This window comes from Fukomys damarensis, unplaced genomic scaffold, assembly GCF_012274545.1.
Source record: "Fukomys damarensis isolate Sample0158 unplaced genomic scaffold, DMR_v1.0_HiC HiC_scaffold_20, whole genome shotgun sequence".
NCBI classification, from domain to species: domain Eukaryota; kingdom Metazoa; phylum Chordata; class Mammalia; order Rodentia; family Bathyergidae; genus Fukomys; species Fukomys damarensis.
In genome coordinates, this window is record NW_022900932.1 from 4815039 (window position 1) to 4829162 (window position 14124).

At 46.5% G+C, this 14124-nt stretch overlaps 1 protein-coding gene across 2 annotated transcripts in view; it reads left to right on the forward strand.

Moving 5' to 3' along the window:
* Cmtr1 (cap methyltransferase 1) overlaps window positions 1-14124 on the forward strand; it is a 46373-nt gene that overhangs the window by 23992 nt on the left and 8257 nt on the right. For both annotated transcript variants that reach the window (XM_010638850.3, XM_010638848.3), the window contains exons 10-15: window positions 222-340; window positions 1893-1989; window positions 2298-2430; window positions 3174-3353; window positions 13463-13519; window positions 13887-13944. In XM_010638850.3, coding sequence (XP_010637152.1) covers window positions 222-340; window positions 1893-1989; window positions 2298-2430; window positions 3174-3353; window positions 13463-13519; window positions 13887-13944 — 644 coding nt within the window. The remainder of the gene's footprint in view (window positions 1-221; window positions 341-1892; window positions 1990-2297; window positions 2431-3173; window positions 3354-13462; window positions 13520-13886; window positions 13945-14124) is intronic.

The window sequence follows — 14124 nt, forward strand, 5'->3', positions numbered from 1 at the left end:
AAAAAAAAGAAATTAAAAAAAAAAAGTTGGAACTGGTTTCTAAGCATAGGTGCTTGAGACACCTCTGCTTCCGTTTTGGCTCCTGGCTGGTCAGCTCCCCTGGATTCTCCTGGTCCATCGTCCAGGGGAGCCCTGGGTCTCCAGTCACCTGGCCTGTGTCCCCATGCTGGCTCCTGGGTGTTCTGGGTGGGTGAGCTCACTGTGAACCTGTGTCCTGCCAGGTGAGGGTGGGGTTGATGGAGATGGAGATATCACCCGCCCAGACAACATCGCTGCATTCCGGAACTTTGTCCTGGATAACACAGATCGCAAAGGTGTCCACTTTCTAATGGCTGATGGGGTAGGTGACCTTTTCTCCGTATTGTGGCGCATTAGGCATTTGTTAATTCCTTTTTTTTTTTTTTTGAGACTGGCTCTCATATTGTAGCCCAGGCTGGCCTTGAACTGGAAGTGATCCTCCTGCCTCAGCCTTCTGAGTGCTGGTATTATAGATGTGCACTACCAGGCCAGCAGAGTTTTTGTAATTTCGTAAAAACTAGTGTTGTGGGACCCTCTCATTGGAGCAGTGTGGAACTGCTTAGCTCACTTGTTAAGGGCATTGGTTGGGTATGAGCCCACCTGAGATATGGAGCGTATCGTAGGCAAAACTGAGCGGGACACGTATTGTCATTTGGCACCTTGGTGTTGCTCCTTGGGGGACTGTTGGCAGGGCCCCACCTGAGCTTCTTGTGGCCAGCAGGTGGCCATGTAACCAGGCAACAGCTCAGGAACCCAGGGAGGTTGCAGTGAATATTTAGGGGCTTTGTGGGGAGCTGCTTGAGGTGCATTTGGGAACACAGCACTGCTTTACACCTAGTGACTACCACTGCAGGGTAGGGAGGAGCACTTTCTGGAGTGAGCCATCACTCATCTGTGTGGTGGTTGATCCAGGGACACTCGGCCAGAGACGGGAGGAGCTGTGGGAGTACTTTGGGCACCGACAAGTGGGGTGTCAGCAAGGTCTGAAGATGCCTGGCTCTCAGAGCATCGTCACGGCAGGGAACAGCAGAGGGCCGGCTGCTGGGGGATGCTGAGGAGGAAGGGGGCCCCACTGCACAGCTGCTGGCGAGGAGGTGGCGTGGTGTGGCAGTGTTGCTGACAAACCCAAGGACTGTCTTGGCTCTGGCAGTGGGATGGCTGGCTTGGGCCTTTTTTTTCTTTTTGGTTTGTTTTCTAATTGACCCTATAAGCAGGCATGAATTTTGAGAAGTATCTATGTCTGGAAGACGTTGCTAGACATTAAAAAACAACTTCCTTGCAAGCGCAAGGTCCCGAGTTCGATCCCTGGTACCCTCCCCCCAAAACAATAACTCCCCAGCTCCCCTCTCCCGGCGTGGCCTCCTTTACTTCAGTGTGAGTTTTGACCTCAGCGCTCTGCTCTCCGCTGGACTCCTGGGAGGGAACCACTTTTGGGGTGGGAGCACGCGTTCTTTGAGCAGACACCCTGGCAAGGAATCCTCCAAATGGCAGGAAGAGGCGCCACGGTCTTGGAGAGGTTGGGGAGGACTATAAGTAAATCCTTGGACAACAGAAGGATCCCTGGGCCTAGGTCCTCCTGGTGGTGAGCACAGTGGCTTACTGCTGACTACCATTGTGGATGTCTTTGGACTGGTGACGGTCTTTCTGCTCCCCAGCCTCTCTAGTGCCTCCTTGGAAGAGCAGGCTGTCTTATCCCTTGGGTGTGATAATGCAGGAAAGCCCCTCTTCTGCAGTCAGCCATGGCCCCAGGTCACCACCCCAGCCACCCAGTGACCTTGGGTCTGTCAGCAGGCTGGTGGGAGCAGCGTGAACGTGGGCAGGGGTTCTGTTCTCGGTCCTGCCCTCTTCACCCTGACCCTTTGCTCTGGTTCCAGGGCTTCTCCGTGGAGGGGCAGGAGAACCTGCAGGAGATCCTCAGCAAGCAGCTGCTGCTGTGCCAGTTCCTCATGGCGCTGTCAGTCGTCCGCACAGGTGACACTTCTTTGGCTGTTTCCTCACCTCAGGCCTCCTGGAGGCCCTGTGGGATAAGCACCTGCACAGTAGTTGGCTGGGAGGCTAAAAAGAGCAAAACCCAAGAGACAGCTGCTGTCAGTTGTCAGGTGGCTAAATGAAGAATCTGGGGAAGAACGGACGGTGGCCTCTCCAAGGTCCCCCCCAGAGCTGATTGTCCCGTACACCGTCTCTGGTGTTCAGTGGTCAGGCACTGGTTCCTAATTCTCAACCACTCCGCAGCGGGCGTGCCTTTCCCTGACGCTGCAGCTGTTTTCTCTCTGATCCAGGAGGCCACTTCATCTGTAAAACCTTCGACCTCTTCACACCCTTCAGCGTGGGGCTCATCTACTTGCTCTACTGCTGCTTCGAACGTGTGTGTCTCTTCAAGCCTGTCACCAGCCGGCCTGCCAACTCCGAGAGGTGAGGCTGTCCCCCAGCGCTGCTAGCAGCGGGCTGCACAGCAGCGGTAAATCCGCGCCTCTTCCTGGAGCGGCTTCTCAGTCCACGCTAAGGGCCTAGACGTTGAAGGTGGGATTAGAACGAGAGAGGCGAGCCTACAGCTTGTGTGCCGCGGCAGTCTGTTGTGTCTTTGAAAGCTCTAAAAAGTTTGCTGTCACTGGATCACAGCCACGAGAGCCAGGATCCTTGGGTCTGGGCCTGAACTGCGCCAGCCTTTGCCTTTTTCTCTGTGCTTCTGTGGGGAATTTGGGGCGTCGTCTGGGAAAGATGACCAATAACAGGGATACTTGCAGGGACACAGCCTGGGCAGAGTTGAGGTTGCCATCCAGAGGCACTGCTGGCACCCCGGGGGGTGCACAGTGCTCACGTGAGGGGGGAGGGCACCGCCCATCAGAACTGCCAGGGAAACACGCTTCTGGGCTGTCTGGCGTCTGTCTGCTAGGTCTATAGCTGGACAGACTCCCGGGTGTGAGTGAGGCGCAGTCCAACGCGGACCGCGGGGAAGCAGCACACAGGTGGAGATGCAGCCTCACCTACAGAGGCGGGATTGAGGGGAGCGTTTGCAGCTGACTCTGCTGTTCTTGGAATGGAAACCTAAGATTGCCTGAACAGACTGTCTAGCTTGTAGCTCTCCAAGGGGTTGAGGGGAAAGAAGTCGTGGGGAGGAAGCCTTTGCCCCCGCAGTGACAGGACGTTTCCTGCAGGTACGTGGTGTGCAAGGGCCTGAAGGTGGGCACGGACGACGTGCGTGAGTACCTCTTCTCGGTGAACATGAAACTCAACCAGCTGCGGAACACTGATGCCGACGTCAACCTTGTGGTCCCCCTGAAGGTGATCAAGGACGACCAGGAGTTTACTGACTACATGGTCCGCTCTAACGAGGGGTAAGCCGCCCGGCTGCTGCGTGGTGCCCCAGGCTGTGGAAACCAGAGGATGAAGCAGAGTGACTGGCTCTTGGTATCAGTGTCCTCTAAGCCTTGGGTTACTCTGGGACCCTTGTCCTGTCTCCGTGTCCCATCCCCCAGGTGGCAGGAGCCTGTGTCGTAGGGAAACCTAGCAGGAGTCACTTGCTGCTCTTTGCAGAAGCCCGTCATGGCTGTGGGCTGGCGATGCCCCCGTGTGGAGGTGGGAGGTGGGCAGAAAGCAGTGTGCCCTGAGCTTGGACGTCCCCAAGCTGGCCAGTCCGTGAGCCCCTCTTCCCGTCTTTAATCGCCCTGCCCTGTCAGAGCGGTCAGGTAAAGCAGTGATGGTTGGCTCTGCTCTCAGTGGACAGGCCGTGAAGAAAGGTCTGTTGAGGCAGTGTGGAGCCTTGGATAGTGGCCTTGATTCATTACCAAGTGCTCTCCTGGGGCCAGAGAGGTGTGGAAAGACCTTATCTAAGTGGCCGACACCAAGTTGTCCATGGAAATCTGAAGGTGGATGTGGCCCCGGAGAGCTGCAGAGGGGTAGAAATGTTTACCCTGCTGTGTCTCATTTTCCCAGCTTCACACTGTATTTATCTTTCCACAGCATTGTGCAGAAACCCTGCCATCTCTAGTTCGAGGCGGCAAGTAGGGTTGTTTTCGTTTTGCTAACACTAGTGTTACTGGGCTCTGTAACACTACCAGTGAGTGTGGACGCGGCGGAAAGGGACTACTTTGCAATGCTTTCAACAGCAGTGTTAAAACAGCCCTTTAACAAACCACCTTCCTTTCTTTTAAAAAAAAGTTTGAGGTAGGATTTTGTAAGTGAAATGCAGATCTGAAGTGTACACTGTTCAGGTCTGACAGATGCATACACGTAACCTGCATCCCTCAGATTTCTTTGTGCCCCTAGCCAGCTGATCCCAGAGTTGCTGCTCCCTTTTATTGTTACAGGTCTCTTCCGTCTGCTCTAGAACTTTGAAGAAATGGGCTCCGCGCACATGCACATTCATGTCTGGCTTTTTCCTCGCCATATTTTTGAGATTGATTTGTATTGTGTTAGATTGTACCTTTTTATTGTGGAGTAGTAGTTGACTATATGGATGTACACTGTAATTTATTCTTTTATTTTTATTTATTTATTTTTGGTACTGGGGCTCGAACTCGGGTCTTTGCACTTGCAAGTCATGCAGCAGAACCACTGAGCTAAATCCTTGGCCTCTGTAATTTATTCTTCTGTTGATGGCTACTTTGGGTATTTCCTGTTTGAGGTTCGTCTTAGTTTTTCTGGTGCTGAGACAAAATACCCAACACTCAAAGTTAAAGGAGAAAAAGTTTATTTAGTTCACAGTTTGGAGAGGTTTCATTCCATAGGCAGCTGGTTCTGAGGCAGGGTGGCATGGCAGAGGGGCATTGCAGGGGAGAAGCAGTCCATGGCGGACAAGGCAGGAGGCAGAGAGCTACAAGCCACAAGCCACAAGCCACAAGCACAGCTTTCTGTCCCTTCTGTCTTACCTAGGAGGGTAGCACTCACAGCCTTTAGTCCTGGTATCGCACTGTGAATCAGTCCAAGCAGTACACACTCGAGATCCAGCCTCCTCTGAAAAGCCCTGCCCATGACCACATGAGGTGTTGGGGGGACGTCTAGATACGAGCCGTAACAAAGCGGCTACATTCTGTACAAAGCTGTTGGAGGACATGCGTTCATTTCTCTTAGCTAAATACCCAAGACTGGGAATTCTGAGTCATAGGGTAGATACCTATCTAACCATTTGAAAATACCATTCCGTTTCTAACATGGTTATAGAGAAGTTTGACGTTCCGAGTGTTCTCCATCCTTGTCATGTGGTATTTTCTTTTTCTTTTTTTTTTTTGGTACCAGGGATTGAACTCAGGTCCTTGCGCTTGCAAGGCAGGCCACCAAACCGCTGAGCTAAATCCCCAGTCCTGTCATGTGGTATTTTCAATCTCCTGTTCTGTGGGGTTTTTTCCTCATTCTGCTGATTGTAACCTTTGATGCCGTTTTTACTACTGGGGTAGCCTGGTTCACCTATTTTGTCTTGTATCGCCAGAGCTTTTGTTGTCCTATCCAGGAAATCATAGCTACATCCAAAGTTGTGAAGCTTTTCTCTTACTTCCTTTGAAGGGTTTTATAGTTACAGCCCATATGCTTAGATTAATTTTTTATTGAGTGTTAGGTGAGGGTCCAGCTTCATTCTTTTGAATGTAGATGTTGTTTTCCCAGCACCACTGGTTTGACCAGATGGTCCTCTCCATTGCATGGGCCTGGCACACCTTTTAAAAATCTTTTGCCCACGTATGTGAGAGTGAATTTCAGGGCTCTCTGCTCTGTTACACCAGTTTAAGTGTTTGTCTTTATGTCAGTGTCACTCCGTATTGATTATTGTAGCTCTGTCCTAAGCTTTGAAAGCAGGAAAGGCGAGTCCTCTAACTTCGTCTGTCATTTTCAAGGTTGTTTTAGCGACCCGGAGTATCTTAAAAGTCCTTCTGTGTGTGTGGCTCTGGGGACTGAGCCGAGAGAGTGCGTGCAGTCTGCCACTGAGTCACCTCCCCGGTTCTCTGCCCCATTTCTGTTGTGCGATGTTGCCAGCTGTTAGCTTTTCATTACTGTGACAAAATACCTAGAAAAACAACTCAAAGGAAGGGTTTATTTGGCTCGCAGTTTCAGGTTAGTGTCCGTGGTCAGTGGGGTCCACTGCTGTGGGGGCGAGGTGACGGCCATCGTGGTGGAGCAGAGCCACTTGTGGAGCTGGGAGTTGAATGAGGGAAAGAGCCAGAGAGGAAGGGCCAGGGACGAGATGCAGTCCCCAGGGTCATGCCCCACCTCCTCCATGGCTCTTGCTTCCCAGGAGCGCAGCCAAGTAATCATTGATGAAGTGAGAGGCCCCAGGTCTGCCCCATTCTGAAAGCCCCACCTGTGGGCCCGTGAGACCTCTGGGGGACAATTTAGATCTACAGTGTAGGACACTCCCTGCCGCCAGGCTCCCTAGTGACTGGGACTATGGGCCCGTACGGAGCAGATGTTCTATTTCTGCAAAAGCTGCCATTGGGATCTTGCTAGGGATTGCCTTGAATCTGTCAGTTATTTTGGGGAGTGTTGTCAGCTTCGTAGTGGTGTTTTCCAATCTATGCACATGAGATTTTCCCTTTATTTTTACCCCCCCCTTATTAGTTATACAGGTTTCAGTTTGGCATTTTGTACATGCACATATATACTTTGCTCATTTTCACTCCCTCCATTGCTGTCTTTGCCCTGTTCCCTACCCTAGTCTCACATTGAGGGGATTCAGTGTAATAATATTTTGCCTTTTTTTTTTTTTTTTTGACAGGGTCTTGCTGTGTAGTTCAGGCAATTTGTTTGCTTTTTTTTTTTTTTGAGACAGGGTCTTGCTGTGTAGTTCAGGCTGGCTTTAAATTCACCATGTAGCCCAGCCCAGGCTGGCTTCAAACTCAGCAATCCTCCTGCCTCAGCCTCCTAAGTGCTGGGATCACAGGTGTACACCACTGTGCCTGGCAGTATTATGCTTTTATCCACCTCCCCATTACCTGCCTTACACACCCTTCCCTCCTCATTTCCTACCTCTGGTACAGTAATAATCTCCCTTTTACTTTCTTATCATTCTTTTTGAGAGTCCACGTACTATTAGAACATGCAGTAATGCACCTTTTTCTTTCTTTGAGACAGGATCTCACTGTGCAGTTCAGGCTGTCCATGCACTCACAGTGGTCCTCCTGCCTCAGCTTCCCAAGTGCTGAGATGACAGGGGTGCGCCGCCACGCCCAGCTTATGTGTGTCTGGGTTGGCTTTATTTTGTTCAACTCGGTGGTATTCAGATCCATCCATTTTTTTGCAAATGACAGAATTTCATCTTTCCTGAGGCCAAGTCGTAGGCGTTGTGCATGTTTATCACATTTCCTGTATGCATCTGTTGATGGCGTCTAGACTGGTCCCACACCCTGGATGTCGAATTGTGCTGCCTAACCCTGGGTACGCAGGCGTCTACAGTGCGCTGCCTCGAAGGCGTGGTACAGCTGGATCAGCGGTAGCTGTTTTTCAGTTTTTGCGGAGCTTCCATGCAGCTTTCCAGAGTGGCCCTACTAATTCACGTGGCCTCCCTGCCGCAGCCGTTGTCTCCATGTTCTTGATCTGACCAGAGAGAGATGGGATCTCAGTGTGGTTTTGATTGGCATCTTCCCTTTTAAATTTTTTATTAGTACTTTGTAGTTTTTTATATAAGTCTCTACATTCTTGGTTAGTTTATTCCTGAATATTTTTATTCTTTTTGATACTGTATATATTGAGTTGTTTTAAAATTTTTCTTTGGGGGTTATTGTTAGTGTATAGAAATGTGACTGATTTTTGTGTGTTTGTTATATATATCCCGCAAGTTGCCTGACTCATTTATTGGTTATAGCAGTTCTTTTATGTGTATGTGGACTCTTTAGGGTTTTCAATTGTAAGATCGTCATCTGTGAAATGAAATTTTACTTTTTCATTTCCAGCTTAGATACCCTAAAAGTTTCACATATTAGTGGTGACTCCAGTTTTTCAGTTTTTATTTTGGTTAATGAGTCTTTGCCCATATGATGCATGAAATTGTAACCCTATTTTCATACCTAAGTTGTACACTTTTAGCTTTTATGTTTTGGTCTATAGTATATCTGAAATTTTCATGTATTGAGTGACATGGAGTCAAGGGTCTTTTATTTATTACTGATATCTATGTCTAGTATCTCTGTTGAAAACACTTGCTTAAGATGGGCGTGGTGGCGCACGCCTGTAATCCCAGCACTCGGGAGGCTGAGGCAGGAGGATCACTGTGAGTTGAGACCAGCCTGGGCTACATAGTGAGTTCCAGGTCAGTTTCAACTACATAGTGAGACCCTGTCTCAAAAACACAAAAACAAAAACAAAAAACAAACAAAAGAGAACACTTCCTTAAATTCCCGTGACACTTTCGCAGTGATGTATGTATGTGTGACTGACTACGCAGTGATGTGTATGTGTGACTGACTGTCCCAGGGCTCTCAGCTCTGTTTACCCACCTGTGCTTTTGCTAGTACCATACTATCTTGAGGACTATTTCTTGACAAAAGCCTCGGAGTCAGTGTTGTGTGTTTTTTGGGGGGTACTGGGGATTGAATTTGGTACTTTACACTTGCACAGTGGCCGGTGGGACCACTGAGCTGAATCCCAGCCCTATGTTGTGTGTTGTTTTTTGGTACCAGGGATTGAATTTGGGGTCCTTTGCTTTTGCTAGTACCATACTATCTTGAGGACTATTTCTTGACAAAAGCCTCGGAGTCAGTGTTGTGTGTTTTTTGGGGGGTACTGGGGATTGAATTTGGTACTTTACACTTGCACAGTGGCCGGTGGGACCACTGAGCTGAATCCCAGCCCTATGTTGTGTGTTGTTTTTTGGTACCAGGGATTGAATTTGGGGTCCTTGCGCTTGTGAGGTAGGTGGCGGCACCACTGAGCTAAATCCCCGGCCCTGTTGTGTGTTTTTTAACTTTGTTCTTTTTCAAGATTGGGTAGTTTTTTAAATTTTTCATTTATGTACAAATTTTATTTTTATTTTGAGACAAGGTCTCATTGTATATAGTCCAGGTGGGTCTTGAACTCAGTATATAGCCCAGCCTGGACTTCAACTCATGGTGACCCTCCTGCCTCAGCCTCTCAAGTTCTGGGATTACAGGCATATACCGCCACACCCAGTCATTTATGTACAAATTTTAGAGCCAGCTTTTCAGTTTTCCCAAAAGCCTTCTAGAATTTTGATGGAGATTACATTGAATTTATCAATCATTTTGGGGAGACCAGGGCCAGGGATTTAGCTCAGTGGTGCCGCCTCCTGCCTTGCAAGTGCAAGGACCTGAGTTTGATCCCTGTACAAAAAAAAAAAGAAAGTTCTCAACGTTTTGGGGAGACCTGACAGCAACATTGAATTTTCCATTCATGAATGAGAAATACCTATCATTTATTTACTTTTTACTCAGCAAAGTCTTATAGTTTTTGGTGTAGATTGTACATATCTTTTGTCACGTTTATTCCTAAGGATTTTACAGGTTTAGATGCAGTTATAAGTGGTATTTTAAAAATTCCATTTTGTGGTTGTTGACTGCTAGTACATGACAGCAGAGCCGGATGCAGGGATGTACACCTACAATCCCAGCACTCAGGAGGCTGAGGCCTGTGGGTCAGGAGTTCAAGTCCAGCCTGTACTACATAGTGAGATCCTGCCTCAAAAAACAAATTATTTTTGTATATTAACTACAGTGGGTAGGGATGCTAGCAGGTATTAGTAGATTCCTTAAGATTTTTTTGCATACAAAGTCACCTCTTCAGGTAGTTTTATTTCCTTTATAGTTTGTATGCTTTTTGTGTCTTTCTCTTGCATCACTGCACTGACTAGTTTGCCCAGGATGCTGAGTGAAACAGATACCTGGGCACAGTCACAGTGTTTAGCCCTGAAGTGTGGTGTGAGGTGTATGTTTTTATAGATATCCTTTATTAGGTTGACACAGCTCTCTTCTCTCCCTAGTTTGCTGAGTGTTTTCATCATGGATGAATGTTTAATTTTGTTAAATACTTTTTCTGTATCTACAGCAAGTACTTTCTGATTTTTCTCCTTTATTTTAATATTACAGGAATTATATTGAGTGATTTTTTTTTTTAAAGTGGTAATCTTGCATTTCTGGAAAAACTCCAGTTGATCTTGTTGTAATATCTCTATACATTGGTATATTTTATGCATTAATATTTTATTGGGGATTTTTGTCTATTCATGAGAGAAATTAGTCTCTAATTGTGTATTCTTTGGAAGTCCTCGCCCAGATGTAGTATCAGGATTATGGTAGTTTTATAAAATGACCTGGGAAATGTTTCCTCTTGTATTTTCTGAAATATTTATGTAAGATTGGCTTTTTTTTTTTTTTTTTTAACTAGGGATCGAACTCAGGACCTTGTGCTTGCCAGGCAGACTTGGAGCCACTGAGCTAAATCCCTGGCCCAAGATTGATCATTTTTATCTCTTAAATTTTTAATATAATTTACCAGTGGAGTCATTTGAGTCTAGAGTTCACTTTATGGGAAGTTTTAAAATTCAGTTTCTTAAATAGATATAGGGCTTTTGAGATTATCAGTTTCAGATTGTGTTTTCAGTAAGTTTGTGCTTTTCAGTTTATTGTCTTTCATCCAAAGTGTTGAATTTATTGGCATAAAATTATTTATAATAATGTCATCCTGTCCTTCAGAGTCTGTAGGATATCTAAGAATACTTATATAATTCATACTGACACTGCTTTCTCTTTTATTCTTGACTTTTTACTACCAGTTTATCGGTTTCATTAATCTTTTCAAGAACCACCTTTTTACTTGGTTATATTTTATAGGTTTTTTCATATTTCATATATTAGATCTGAAATTAAAATATACAAATGTGTATGACATGTATAAAACACATCATTATATGGCTGACATTTTAAATTCTTTTCATGTTTTGTTATTTGCATCAAGGATTACGTATATATGTGTGCTATCAAATATCCAGGTGAAACCCTCTGAAACCAGGAACAAAATTAAACTCTCCTTAAAAACTAAACAAAACCCCCAGATAATTTGGGATTTTTAAGATATAGCATCTGTTAGACCCAGTTCTATCATACTCTGAGAACATACTCTATACAATTTTGAGGCTTTATGGTTCATCAAAATCTCTTGATATTTTAATTATTATTATTCATTGTAATGATCTTCAAATGTTAATTTAGTCAGATTTGTTTATAATGTTTTTCAAATCTTCTGTAACTTACTGATACACTTTGGCTACTTATTTTGTCAGTTGCTGGGAGCGGCCTGTTAAGGTCTGGATAGGTGGCTCATGCTTGTAGTCCCAGTTAACCAGGACCTGGGACAGGAGGATTGCAAGTTTGAGGACAGCCCAGGCGATTTAGCAAGACTCTGTCTCAAAAATGTAAAAGGGACGGGGTTGTAACTTAGAGCTCCCCGGGTTCAGTCCCCAGTATTGTACCCCTCCCCAGGAAAAGTCTTGAACTATGAATGTTGGTTTGTGTTTCTCCTTTGGTTCCGTCAATATTTACTGCATTTGGTTGGGATCTCCCTCCATATGTGGACTGCAGATTTTGTCTTCCTGATTGAGCTTTTGTCATAATGAAACAGCTTACTTATCCCTAGTAATACTGTCTTGCTGTTAGCTTAGTGTTTGTGGGTGTCTTTTTCTGTCCTCTTGTTTTCACTCTGTCTCTTTTATTAAATGTACTCACTGTGAACAGCCTGTGGTTGGGGCTTACCTTTTAGTCCATTCTGCCCTAGATAAACATCTCTGCTTTTTAGCTCCTGATACCTTTAAGTTTGAGTGTAATTGCTAATGTTTGGGTTTAAATCCTTCATCTTTTGTTTATCCTGTGTGTTCTTTGTTCCTCTGACCCTTTTCTTCCTTTCTTTGGAGAGAATAATTTAGTAACTTTTAGTACTCCCTTTTCTTTTAAAAATTTTCATGTTAGTAGAGATTAGATTAGAATCTGTGTTTCATTTACTATAGACAACCAAGACTATGCCTGGGCAGCGTCTGTGCAGTTACTGTTCTGCTTTTGTGTTCTTGTTTTTACATGAATTCTCTGTATCGTTTTTACTTTAGACAGTTTTTGCTTTTTAAGAGATTGAAAGATACACATAATTTTCAAAAAGTGTTCTTGCTATTTTCTGACATATTTACTCTTTCTGGTGTGCTTCATTTCTTCCTGGAGAAACAGGTTTCTGTTTGCAATCATTTCTTTCCAGCCTGAAGAGTTTCTTTCTGCCTATCGCAGTGCAAATCCGCTGGAGACCGATTCTTCCAGTTTGCAGCTGTTGGCAAAGGTGTTCATTCATCTCCCTCAGATTTCCACAGGCTGTGTTCCCTGGGTGTGGACTGGAGGCTGCTTGTTTTCTTCAGCACTTTAAGGGTACTGTCCCGTGTTTTTCTACTTGGAGTTCACTGACCTTGGATCTGCATATTGATTGTGTTCTTCAGTTTTGGAAAATTGCTCAGGCATGTCCTGTCAATATTTTTTTGCCTGTTTCTTCCCTCTATTTCTGAGACTTCAGTCACATTTATACTAAAGTCTGTTTTTGTCCCACAGACCTCAGATAGTTTTTTTCCTTCTTTTTAAAAGAAGTATTGATCTGTCTGTCCTCAAGTTCAGATTCTTTCCCTTACTATGTTACTTCTGATTAGTTCATAAAAACAGTTGTACCTAAGATTTTTTCATGTCTAGAATTTTTATTTGCCTTTTAAAAAGTTTTTGTGCCTTTGAAATTTTCCATCCCTGTATGTGTGCTGCCTGCCTTTCCACTAAGTTCTTTGTGTGTGTGGGGGGTGGGGTTATTTCTGGAGCTTGAACCCAAAGGCCTTCTCTCAGAGCTATATCCCTTGCTTAGTTATTTTTTAAAATGTTTAATTTTGAGGTAGGGTCTCACTGAGTTGCCCAGGCTGAGCTCAAACTTGAGATCCTCCTGCTTCAGAGAATGAGACTGCAGGGGTGCGCCACCTTGCCTGGCTCCACTAGGCGGTTTAACATGTTTGTCGCAGCCATTCAAAAGGTCTTGTCTGAGAATTAGCATTCAGGCCGTCTCTGGGTCTTGCTGCATTACATACGTGATGGGTTGTTACCAACACGCTGGATGTCATGTGTAGAACAGCGGCTGAGGGCAGCTGGCTGTGTAGATGGGTTGTTGGTGTGGCCCGCTTGAACTGGGCCTGTGTTTTATTGTTGCTTTAACTTACCTTCTTTTTGGATACCAAGAATCAAACTCAGGACCTTGAGCTTGCCAAGCAGGTGTGGTGCCACTGAGTTCAATCCCCAGCCCTGTTGTTGCTTTATTTAGGATCGGCTTACCACTACTTCCCATTTCCTTGGGGTGCTGTGAGCACCTCCCTTTCGGCAGGACTTGGATTTGAGGGTTTGACTTGGGGGCCATGTGAGGGCAGCTGAGGGCTGCTGTGATGGCCTTGGGCTGTGTGCTGTGGGGAATCCTTCCAAGAACAAATACTTTCTTTTTCTCCTAGCCACTGTAGCCTGCAGATCAAAGCTTTGGCCAAAATCCATGCCTTTGTTCAGGACACGTAAGTTCACTGGTTTCAGGGGAAGGTCTTGTTCACACCCCACCGCCCTTTGTGTGTCTATCTAGTCTTTACAGCCAGTCTGGCTCTCAGGGGTGCTGGAGCAGCCTGGGATGGGGCCTTGTCCCCAAGACTTGATGTTGTGGGGAGGATTAAGAGTAACCCAGGGGCATGGTGCAGGGAAGTTAGGGACAGCGGCTCCGAGGCTGCGGGGAGAGGGCTAGTTCTGGGCTGGAGATGGTGCCGATGGGCTGCCTGTGGCACAGGCAGGTGACGTGGGCTGCTGGTGTCCTTTCCAGCAGGGGAGGGGTACAGGGCCGACGGCTCTGCCTCTCAGAGGTGTGAATCACTGAGGGCTTTGTCTCTCCAGGACCCTGAGTGAGCCTCGGCAGGCGGAGATCCGGAAAGAGTGCCTTGGGCTCTGGGAGGTGAGCTTCCCTTCCCAGCCCTGTCACTCCGGGCAGGAGCCGCAGGAGTGAGATGGACCCCTTGGGGTCCTCCCATCTCCCTCTGAAGCTGGGTCTGGAAGGACAGGGGTGGTGAGTGGCGGTTTCCTTCCATCGCTGCTGGCCCTGTGTAGCCACACTGATCAGAGAGCCCAGATCGAA